Genomic DNA, 12,315 nt, shown 5'->3' on the forward strand with positions numbered 1-12,315 from the left:
CGAGGGTGGGACACACACCGTGAACGGTGGGGAGTGTTGAGTACGGGGGGACCTCGGGGTACGAGGGTAGGACACGCACCGTGAACGGTGGGGAGTGTCGAGGGACGGGGGACCTCGGTGTACGAGGGTCGGACACACACCGTGAACGGTGGGGAGTGTCGAGGGACGGGGGGACCTCGGCGTACGAGGGTGGGACACACACCGTGAACGGTGGGGAGTGTCGAGGGTGGGACACGGGGGGGGACCTCGGGGTACGAGGGTAGGACACGCACCGTGAACGGTGGTGAGTGTCAAGGGACGGGGGGACCTCGGGGTACGAGGGTAGGACACGCACCGTGAACGGTGGTGAGTGTCAAGGGACGGGGGGACCTCGGCGTACGAGGGTGGGACATGCACCATGAACGGTGGGGGTGCCGAGGGACAGGGGGACCTCGGCGTACGAGGGTTGGGTTTTTGAAGCTCCCTCACCTTCACGGCACGGTGTACACTGTCCACAACTCTCGTGCTTATAAAATTCCAGTAACCGGGCAATACAGCGAATCACATCTGACTGGACAAGGGACAAGATTCAAAATTTAATTCATACACAAGGCGAATCTCCCTCCGCACCGTCCCATCACACACTCCCGGGGTCAGACACAGAGTGAATCTCCCTCCACACCGTCCCATCACACACTCCCGGGGTCAGACACAGATTGAATCTCCCTCCACACCGTCCCATCACACACTCCCGGGGACAGACACAGAGTGAATCTCCCTCCACACCGTCCCATCACACACTCCCGGGGTCAGACACAGAGTGAATCTCCCTCCTCACCGTCCGATCACACACTCCCGGGGTCAGACACAGAGTGAATCTCCCTCCACACCGTCCCATCACACACTCCCGGGGTCAGACACAGTGTGAACCTCCCTCCGCACCGTCCCATCACACCCTCCCGGGGTCAGACACAGAGTGAATCTCCCTCCACACTGTCCCATCACACACTCCCGGGGTCAGACACAGAGTGAATCTCCCTCCACACCGTCCCATCACACACTCCCGGGGTCAGACACAGAGTGAATCTCCCTCCACACCGTCCCATCACACACTCCCGGGGTCAGACACAGTGTGAACCTCCCTCCGCACCGTCCCATCACACACTCCCGGGGTCAGACACAGAGTGAATCTCCCTCCGCACCGTCCCATCACACCCTCCCGGGGTCAGACACAGTGTGAACCTCCCTCCACACCGTCCCATCACACACTCCCGGTGTCAAAGACACAGAGTGAATCTCCCTCCACACCGTCCCATCACACACTCCCGGGGTCAGACACAGAGTGAATCTCCCTCCTCACCGTCCCATCACACACTCCCGGGGTCAGACACAGAGTGAATCTCTCTCCACACCGTCCCATCACACACTCCCTGGGTCAGACACAGAGTGAATCTCCCTCCAGACCGTCCCATCACACACTCCCGGGGTCAGACACAGAGTGAATCTCCCTCCACACCGTCCCATCACACACTCCCGGGGTCAGACACAGAGTGAATCTCCCTCCACACCGTCCCATAACACACTCCTGATGTCAGACACAGAGTGAATCTCCCTCCGCACCGTCCCATCACACACTCCCGGGGTCAGACACAGAGTGAATCTCCCCCCTCACCGTCCCATCACACAATCCCGGAGTCAGACACAGAGTGAAGCTCCCTCCGCACCGTCCCATCACACACTCCCGGGGTCAGACACAGAGTGAATCTCCCTCCTCACCGACCCATCACACACTCCCGGGATCAGACACAGAGTGAATCTCCCTCCACATCGTCCCATCACACACTCCCGGGGTCAGACACAGAGTGAATCTCCCTCCACATCGTCCCATCACACACTCCCGGGGTCAGACACAGAGTGAATCTCCAACCACACCGTCCCATCACACACTCCTGGGGTCAGACACAGAGTGAATCTCCCTCCACACCACCCCATCACACACTCCCGGGGTCAGACACAGAGTGAATCTCCCTCCACACCGTCCCATCACACACTCCCGGGGTCAGACACAGAGTGAATCTCCCTCCACACCGTCCCATCACACACTCCCGAGGTCAGACACAGAGTGAATCTCCCTCCACACCTTCCCATCACACACTCCCGGGGTCAGACACAGAGTGAATCTCCCCCCACACCGTCCCATCACATACTCCCGGGGTCAGACACAGAGTGAATCTCCCCCCACACCGTCCCATCACACACTCCCGGGGTCAGACACAGAGTGAATCTCCCTCCACACCGTCCCATCACACTCTCCCGGGGTCAGACACAGAGTGAATCTCCCTCCACACCGTCCCATCACACACTCCCGGTGTCAGACACAGAGTGAATCTCCCTCCACACCGTCCCATCACACACTCCCGGGGTCAGACACAGAGTGAATCTCCCTCCTCACCGTCCCATCACACTCTCCCGGGGTCAGAGAGAGAGTGAATCTCCCTCCACACCGTCCCATCACACACTCCCGGGGTCAGACACAGAGTGAATCTCCCTCCACACCGTCCCATCACACACTCCTGGGGTCAGACACAGAGTGAATCTCCCTCCGCACCGTCCCATCACATACTCCCGGGGTCAGACACAGAGTGAATCTCCCTCCACACCGTCCCATCACACACTCCTGGGGTCAGACACAGAGTGAATCTCCCTCCGCACCGTCCCATCACATACTCCCGGGGTCAGACACAGAGTGAATCTCCCTCCTCACCGTCCCATCACACTCTCCCGGGGTCAGACACAGAGTGAATCTCCCTCCACACCGTCCCATCACACACTCCCGGGGTCAGACACAGAGTGAATCTCCCTCCACACCGTCCCATCACACACTCCTGGGGTCAGACACAGAGTGAATCTCCCTCCGCACCGTCCCATCACATACTCCCGGGGTCAGACACAGAGTGAATCTCCCCCCACACCATTCCATAACACACTCCCGGGGTCAGACACAGAGTGAATCTCCCTCCGCACCGTCCCATCACACACTCCCGGGGTCAGACACAGAGTGAATCTCTCTCCACACCATCCCATCACACACTCCCGGGGTCAGACATAGAGCGAAGCTCCCTCCGCACCGTCCCATCACACACTCCCGGGGTCAGACACAGAGTGAATCTCCCTCCGCACCGTCCCATCACACACTCCCGGGGTCAGACACAGAGTGAATCTCCCCCCACACCGTCCGATCACACACTCCCGGGGTCAGACACAGAGTGAATCTCCCTCCGCACCGTCCCATCACACACTCCCGGGGTCAGACACAGAGTGAATCTCCCTCCACACCGTCCCATCACACACTCCCGGGGTCAGACACAGAGTGAATCTCCCTCCACATCGTCCCATCACACACTCCCGGGGTCAGACACAGAGTGAATCTCCCTCCACACCGTCCCATCACACACTCCCGGGATCAGACACAGAGTGAATCTCCCTCCACACCGTCCCATCACACTCTCCCGGGGTCAGACACAGAGTGAATCTCCCTCCACACCCTCCCATCACACACTCCCGGGGTCAGACACAGAGTGAATCTCCCTCCGCACCGTCCCATCACACACTCCCGGGGTCAGACACAGAGTGAATCTCCCTCCACACCGTCCCATCACACACTCCCGTGGTCAGACACAGAGTGAATCTCCCTCCGCACCGTCCCATCACACACTCCCGGGGGTCAGACACAGAGTGAATCTCCCTCCACACCGTCCGATCACACACTCCCGGGGTCAGACACAGAGTGAATCTCCCTCCACACCGTCCCATCACACACTCCTGGAGTCAGACACAGAGTGAATTTCCCTCCGCACCGTCCCATCACACACTCCTGGAGTCAGACACAGAGTGAATCTCCCTCCGCACCGTCCCATCACACACTCCCGGTGTCAAAGACACAGAGTGAATCTCCCTCCACACCGTCCCATCACACACTCCCGGGGTCAGACACAGAGTGAATCTCCCTCCACACCGTCCCATCACACACTCCCGGGGTCAGACACAGAGTGAATCTCCCTCCGCACCGTCCCATCACATACTCCCGGGGTCAGACACAGAGTGAATCTCCCTCCTCACCGTCCCATCACACACTCCCGAGGTCAGACACAGAGTGAATCTACGGCCCGAGACCGGGAGTCTTTTCTCACCGACTTGTCCATGACGATGACGGCGGCCGTCCCCAGGCCGGTCTGCGCCTGGATCAGGGCGTCGAAGTCCATCATGACGTCTTCGCAGACGGATTTCGGGATGAGGGGGGTGGAGGAGCCGCCGGGAATCACGGCCAGTAGGTTGTCCCAGCCCCCGGTAACCCCACCTGCGGCCAGAGAGAGACAGAGAGAGAGAGAAAGAGTGAGAGTCAAAGAGGGAGAGAGCCAGCGGTGAATGGGCTGTCGGGAAAATGGCGTCCAACTCTGAAGCGGGCACTAACTACACAGACAAACAGGAGAACATACCTGCAGCAGAGGACAGCACATATAACTCAACTGTGTGTAACACAGAAAAAGTACTCTCACTGGGAACACATTTCCGGAGAAGTTTTGGGCCCCGTATCTGAGAAAGTATCTGCTGACATTGGAGAGGATCACATGAATGATTCCGAATTTGAAAGGGTCAGGAGGAGCTAGATCTCATTTAAATCTCTCAAATGTTGAAAGGCCTCGAAAGAGTGGATATGGAGTGGATATTTCTTTTAATGGGAGATTCAGAGAACAGAGGACACAAATAGAGTGGATGTGGAGAGGATGTTTACTGTAGTGAGGGAGTCTAGGACCAGAGGACACAGATAGAGTGGATGTGGAGAGGATGTTTCCTATAGTGGGGGTGTCTAGGACCAGAGGACAGAGATAGACTGGATGTGGAGAGGATGTTTCCTATAGTGGGGGAGTCCAGGACCAGAGGACACAGACAGAGTGGATGTGGAGAGGATGTTTCCTATAGTGGGGGTGTCTAGGACCAGAGGACAGAGATAGACTGGATGTGGAGAGGATGTTTCCTATAGTGGGGGAGTCTAGGACCAGAGGACACAGAAAGAGTGGATGTGGAGAGGATGTTTCCTATAGTGGGGGAGTCCAGGACCAGAGGACACAGAAAGAGTGGATGTGGAGAGGATGTTTCCTATAGTGGGGGTGTCTAGGACCAGAGGACAGAGATAGACTGGATGTGGAGAGGATGTTTCCTATAGTGGGGGAGTGTAGGACCAGAGGACACAGATAGAGTGGATGTGGAGAGGATGTTTCCTATAGTGGAAGAGTCTGGGACCAGAGGACACAGATAGAGTGGATGTGGAGAGGAGGTTTCCTGTAGTGGGGGAGTCTGGGACCAGAGGACACAGATACAGTGGATGTGGAGAGGATGATTCCTATCGTGGGGGAGGCTAGGACCAGAGGACACAGATAGAGTGGATGTGGAGAGGATTTTTCCTGTAGTGGGTGAGTCTAGGACCAGAGGACACAGATAGAGTGGATGTGGAGAGGATGTTTCCTATAGTGGGGGAGTCTGGGACCAGAGGACACAGATAAGAGTGGATGTGGAGAGGATGTTTCCTGTAGTAAGGGAGTCTAGGACCAGCAGACACATGTAGAGTGGAAGTGGAGAGGATGTTTCCTGTAGTGGGGGAGTCTAGGACCAGAGGACACAGAAAGAGTGGATGTGGAGAGGATGTTTCCAATAGTGGGAGAGTCTAGGACCAGAGGACACAGATAAGAGTGGATGTGGAGAGGGAGTTTACTGTAGTGGGGGAGTCTAGGACCAGAGGACACAGAGAGAATGGATGTGGAGAGGATGTTTCCTATAGTGGGGGAGTCTAGGACCAGAGGACACAGATAGAGTGGATGTGGAGAGGATGCGTCCTGTAGTGGGGGAGGCTAGGACCAGAGGACACAGCTAGAGTGGATGTGGAGAGGATGTTTCCAATAGTGGGGGAGTCTAGGACCAGAGGACACAGATACAGTGGATGTGGAGAGGATGTTTCCTGCGGTCGGGGAGTCTAGGACCAGAGGACACAGATAGAGTGGATGTGGAGAGGATGTTTCCTATAGTCGGGGAGTCTAGGACCACAGATAGAGTGGATGTGGAGAGGATGTTTCCTATAGTGGGGGAGTCTAGGACCAGAGGACACAGATAGAGTGGATGTGGAGAGGATGTTTCCTATAGTGGGGGAGTCCAGGACCATAGGACAGAGATAGAGTGGATGTGGAGAGGATGTTTCCTATAGTGGGGGAGTCTATGACCAGAGGACAGAGATAGAGTGGATGTGGAGAAGATGTTTCCTATAGTGGGGGAGTCTGGGACCAGAGAACACCGATAGAGTGGATGTGGAGAGGAGGTTTCCTGTAGTGGGGGAGTCTGGGAGAAGAGGACACAGATAGAGTGGATGTGGAGAGGATGTTTCCTATAGTGGGGGAGTCTGGGACCAGAGGACACAGATAGAGTGGATGTGGAGAGGGTGTTTCCTGTAGTGGGGGAGTCTAGGACCAGAGGACACAGAGAGAATGGATGTGGAGAGGATGTTTCCTATAGTGGGGGAGTCTAGGACCAGAAGACACAGATAGAGTGGATGTGGAGAGGATGTTTCCTATAGTGGGGGAGACTGGGACCAGAGGACACAGATAAGAGTGGATGTGGAGAGGATGTTTCCTGTAGTAGGGGAGTCTAGGACCAGCAGACACATATAGAGTGGATGTGGAGAGGATGTTTCCAATAGCGGGAGAGTCTAGGACCAGAGGACACAGATAAGAGTGGATGTGGAGAGGGTGTTTACTATAGTGGGGGAGTCTAGGACCAGAGGACACAGATAAGAGTGGATGTGGAGAGGGTGTTTACTGTAGTAGGGGAGTCTAGGACCAGAGGACACAGAGAGAATGGATGTGGAGAGGATGTTTCCTATAGTGGGGGAGTCTAGGACCAGAGGACACAGAAAGAGTGGATGTGGAGAGGATGTTTTCTATAGTGGGGGAGGCTAGGACCAGAGGACACAGATTGAGTGGATGTGGAGAGGATGTTTCCTATAGTGGGGGAGGCTAGGACCAGAGGACACAGATAGAGTGGATGTGGACAGGATGTTTCCTATAGTGGGGGAGTCTAGGACCAGAGGACACAGATTGAGTGGATGTGGAGAGGATGTTTCCTATAGTGGGGGAGTCTAGGACCAGAGGACACAGATACAGTGGATGTGGAGAGGATGTTTCCTGCGGTCGGGGAGTCTAGGACCAGAGGACACAGATAGAGTGGATGTGGAGAGGATGTTTCCTATAGTCGGGGAGTCTAGGACCACAGATAGAGTGGATGTGGAGAGGATGTTTCCTATAGTGGGGGAGTCTAGGACCAGAGGACACAGATAGAGTGGATGTGGAGAGGATGTTTCCTATAGTGGGGGAGTCCAGGACCAGAGGACACAGAAAGAGTGGATGTGGAGAGGATGTTTCCTATAGTGGGGGAGTCCAGGACCAGAGGACAGAGATAGAGTGGATGTGGAGAGGATGTTTCCTATAGTGGGGGAGTCTATGACCAGAGGACAGAGATAGAGTGGATGTGGAGAAGATGTTTCCTATAGTGGGGGAGTCTGGGACCAGAGAACACCGATAGAGTGGATGTGGAGAGGAGGTTTCCTGTAGTGGGGGAGTCTGGGAGAAGAGGACACAGATAGAGTGGATGTGGAGAGGATGTTTCCTATAGTGGGGGAGTCTGGGACCAGAGGACACAGATAGAGTGGATGTGGAGAGGATGTTTCCTATAGTCGAGGAGTCTCGGACCAGAGGACACAGATAGAGTGGATGTGGAGAGGATGTTTCCTATAGTGGGGGAGTCTGGGACCAGAGGACACAGATAAGAGTGGATGTGGAGAGGATGTTTCCTGTAGTAGGGGAGTCTAGGACCAGCAGACACATATAGAGTGGATGTGGAGAGGGTGTTTACTGTAGTGGGGGAGTCTAGGACCAGAGGACACAGAGAGAATGGATGTGGAGAGGATGTTTCCTATAGTGGGGGAGTCTAGGACCAGAGGACACAGATAGAGTGGATGTGGAGAGGATGTTTCCTATAGTGGGGGAGACTGGGACCAGAGGACACAGATAAGAGTGGATGTGGAGAGGATGTTTCCTGTAGTAGGGGAGTCTAGGACCAGCAGACACATATGGAGTGGATGTGGAGAGGATGTTTCCAATAGCGGGAGAGTCTAGGACCAGAGGACACAGATAAGAGTGGATGTGGAGAGGGTGTTTCCTGTAGTGGGGGAGTCTAGGACCAGAGGACACAGATAAGAGTGGATGTGGAGAGGGTGTTTACTGTAGTGGGGGAGTCGAGGACCAGAGGACACAGAGAGAATAGATGTGGAGAGGATGTTTCCTATAGTGGGGGAGTCTAGGACCAGAGGACACAGAAAGAGTGGATGTGGAGAGGATGTTTTCTATAGTGGGGGAGGCTAGGACCAGAGGACACAGATTGAGTGGATGTGGAGAGGATGTTTCCTACAGTGGGGGAGGCTAGGACCAGAGGACACAGATAGAGTGGATGTGGAGAGGATGTTTCCTATAGTGGGGGAGTCTAGGACCAGAGGACACAGATACAGTGGATGTGGAGAGGATGTTTCCTGCGGTCGGGGAGTCTAGGACCAGAGGACACAGATAGAGTGGATGTGGAGAGGATGTTTCCTATAGTCGGGGAGTCTAGGACCACAGATAGAGTGGATGTGGAGAGGATGTTTCCTATAGTGGGGGAGTCTAGGACCAGAGGACACAGATAGAGTGGATGTGGAGAGGATGTTTCCTATAGTGGGGGAGTCCAGGACCAGAGGACAGAGATAGAGTGGATGTGGAGAAGATGTTTCCTATAGTGGGGGAGTCTGGGACCAGAGGACACAGATAGAGTGGATGTGGAGAGGATGTTTCCTATAGTGGGGGAGACTGGGACCAGCAGACACATATGGAGTGGATGTGGAGAGGATGTTTCCAATAGCGGGAGAGTCTAGGACCAGAAGACACAGATAAGAGTGGATGTGGAGAGGGTGTTTCCTGTAGTGGGGGAGTCTAGGACCAGAGGACACAGATAAGAGTGGATGTGGAGAGGGTGTTTACTGTAGTGGGGGAGTCGAGGACCAGAGGACACAGAGAGAATAGATGTGGAGAGGATGTTTCCTATAGTGGGGGAGTCTAGGACCAGAGGACACAGAAAGAGTGGATGTGGAGAGGATGTTTTCTATAGTGGGGGAGGCTAGGACCAGAGGACACAGATTGAGTGGATGTGGAGAGGATGTTTCCTACAGTGGGGGAGGCTAGGACCAGAGGACACAGATAGAGTGGATGTGGAGAGGATGTTTCCTATAGTGGGGGAGTCTAGGACCAGAGGACACAGATACAGTGGATGTGGAGAGGATGTTTCCTGCGGTCGGGGAGTCTAGGACCAGAGGACACAGATAGAGTGGATGTGGAGAGGATGTTTCCTATAGTCGGGGAGTCTAGGACCACAGATAGAGTGGATGTGGAGAGGATGTTTCCTATAGTGGGGGAGTCTAGGACCAGAGGACACAGATAGAGTGGATGTGGAGAGGATGTTTCCTATAGTGGGGGAGTCCAGGACCAGAGAACACAGAAAGAGTGGATGTGGAGAGGATATTTCCTATAGTGGGGGAGTCCAGGACCAGAGGACAGAGATAGAGTGGATGTGGAGAGGATGTTTCCTATAGTGGGGGAGTCTATGACCAGAGGACAGAGATAGAGTGGATGTGGAGAAGATGTTTCCTATAGTGGGGGAGTCTGGGACCAGAGAACACCGATAGAGTGGATGTGGAGAGGAGGTTTCCTGTAGTGGGGGAGTCTGGGAGAAGAGGACACAGATAGAGTGGATGTGGAGAGGATGTTTCCTATAGTGGGGGAGACTGGGACCAGAGGACACAGATAGAGTGGATGTGGAGAGGATGTTTCCTATAGTCGAGGAGTCTCGGACCAGAGGACACAGATAGAGTGGATGCGGAGAGGATGTTTCCTATAGTGGGGGAGTCTGGGACCAGAGGACACAGATAAGAGTGGATGTGGAGAGGATGTTTCCTGTAGTAGGGGAGTCTAGGACCAGCAGACACATATAGAGTGGATGTGGAGAGGGTGTTTACTGTAGTGGGGGAGTCTAGGACCAGAGGACACAGAGAGAATGGATGTGGAGAGGATGTTTCCTATAGTGGGGGAGTCTAGGACCAGAGGACACAGATAGAGTGGATGTGGAGAGGATGTTTCCTATAGTGGGGGAGACTGGGACCAGAGGACACAGATAAGAGTGGATGTGGAGAGGATGTTTCCTATAGTGGGGGAGTCCAGGACCAGAGGACACAGAAAGAGTGGATGTGGAGAGGATGTTTCCTATAGTGGGGGAGTCCAGGACCAGAGGACAGAGATAGAGTGGATGTGGAGAGGATGTTTCCTATAGTGGGGGAGTCTATGACCAGAGGACAGAGATAGAGTGGATGTGGAGAAGATGTTTCCTATAGTGGGGGAGTCTGGGACCAGAGAACACCGATAGAGTGGATGTGGAGAGGAGGTTTCCTGTAGTGGGGGAGTCTGGGAGAAGAGGACACAGATAGAGTGGATGTGGAGAGGATGTTTCCTATAGTGGGGGAGTCTGGGACCAGAGGACACAGATAGAGTGGATGTGGAGAGGATGTTTCCTATAGTCGAGGAGTCTCGGACCAGAGGACACAGATAAGAGTGGATGTAGAGAGGATGTTTCCTGTAGTAGGGGAGTCTAGGACCAGCAGACACATATAGAGTGGATGTGGAGAGGGTGTTTACTGTAGTGGGGGAGTCTAGGACCAGAGGACACAGAGAGAATGGATGTGGAGAGGATGTTTCCTATAGTGGGGGAGTCTAGGACCAGAAGACACAGATAGAGTGGATGTGGAGAGGATGTTTCCTATAGTGGGGGAGACTGGGACCAGAGGACACAGATAAGAGTGGATGTGGAGAGGATGTTTCCTGTAGTAGGGGAGTCTAGGACCAGCAGACACATATAGAGTGGATGTGGAGAGGATGTTTCCAATAGCGGGAGAGTCTAGGACCAGAGGACACAGATAAGAGTGGATGTGGAGAGGGTGTTTACTATAGTGGGGGAGTCTAGGACCAGAGGACACAGATAAGAGTGGATGTGGAGAGGGTGTTTACTGTAGTAGGGGAGTCTAGGACCAGAGGACACAGAGAGAATGGATGTGGAGAGGATGTTTCCTATAGTGGGGGAGTCTAGGACCAGAGGACACAGAAAGAGTGGATGTGGAGAGGATGTTTTCTATAGTGGGGGAGGCTAGGACCAGAGGACACAGATTGAGTGGATGTGGAGAGGATGTTTCCTATAGTGGGGGAGGCTAGGACCAGAGGACACAGATAGAGTGGATGTGGACAGGATGTTTCCTATAGTGGGGGAGTCTAGGACCAGAGGACACAGATTGAGTGGATGTGGAGAGGATGTTTCCTATAGTGGGGGAGTCTAGGACCAGAGGACACAGATACAGTGGATGTGGAGAGGATGTTTCCTGCGGTCGGGGAGTCTAGGACCAGAGGACACAGATAGAGTGGATGTGGAGAGGATGTTTCCTATAGTCGGGGAGTCTAGGACCACAGATAGAGTGGATGTGGAGAGGATGTTTCCTATAGTGGGGGAGTCTAGGACCAGAGGACACAGATAGAGTGGATGTGGAGAGGATGTTTCCTATAGTGGGGGAGTCCAGGACCAGAGGACACAGAAAGAGTGGATGTGGAGAGGATGTTTCCTATAGTGGGGGAGTCCAGGACCAGAGGACAGAGATAGAGTGGATGTGGAGAGGATGTTTCCTATAGTGGGGGAGTCTATGACCAGAGGACAGAGATAGAGTGGATGTGGAGAAGATGTTTCCTATAGTGGGGGAGTCTGGGACCAGAGAACACCGATAGAGTGGATGTGGAGAGGAGGTTTCCTGTAGTGGGGGAGTCTGGGAGAAGAGGACACAGATAGAGTGGATGTGGAGAGGATGTTTCCTATAGTGGGGGAGTCTGGGACCAGAGGACACAGATAGAGTGGATGTGGAGAGGATGTTTCCTATAGTCGAGGAGTCTCGGACCAGAGGACACAGATAGAGTGGATGTGGAGAGGATGTTTCCTATAGTGGGGGAGTCTGGGACCAGAGGACACAGATAAGAGTGGATGTGGAGAGGATGTTTCCTGTAGTAGGGGAGTCTAGGACCAGCAGACACATATAGAGTGGATGTGGAGAGGGTGTTTACTGTAGTGGGGGAGTCTAGGACCAGAGGACACAGAGAGAATGGATGTGGAGAGGATGTT

General features: G+C 54.2%; 1 protein-coding gene across 1 annotated transcript in view; it reads right to left on the reverse strand.

The window, feature by feature from the left end:
* Positions 1–379: 379 nt before the first annotated feature.
* The window catches only part of LOC132389935 (NADH dehydrogenase [ubiquinone] flavoprotein 1, mitochondrial-like), a gene marked incomplete at its 3' end in the record, with an annotated part of 74,443 nt that continues 62,507 nt past the window's right edge, over positions 380–12,315 (reverse strand). The window contains exons 8-9 of the mRNA XM_059962503.1: positions 4,170–4,336; positions 380–550 (exon numbers count right to left, since the gene is read on the reverse strand). Coding sequence (XP_059818486.1) covers positions 380–550; positions 4,170–4,336 — 338 coding nt within the window. The remainder of the gene's footprint in view (positions 551–4,169; positions 4,337–12,315) is intronic.

This window comes from Hypanus sabinus, unplaced genomic scaffold (assembly GCF_030144855.1).
Source record: "Hypanus sabinus isolate sHypSab1 unplaced genomic scaffold, sHypSab1.hap1 scaffold_711, whole genome shotgun sequence".
NCBI classification, from domain to species: Eukaryota; Metazoa; Chordata; class Chondrichthyes; order Myliobatiformes; family Dasyatidae; genus Hypanus; species Hypanus sabinus.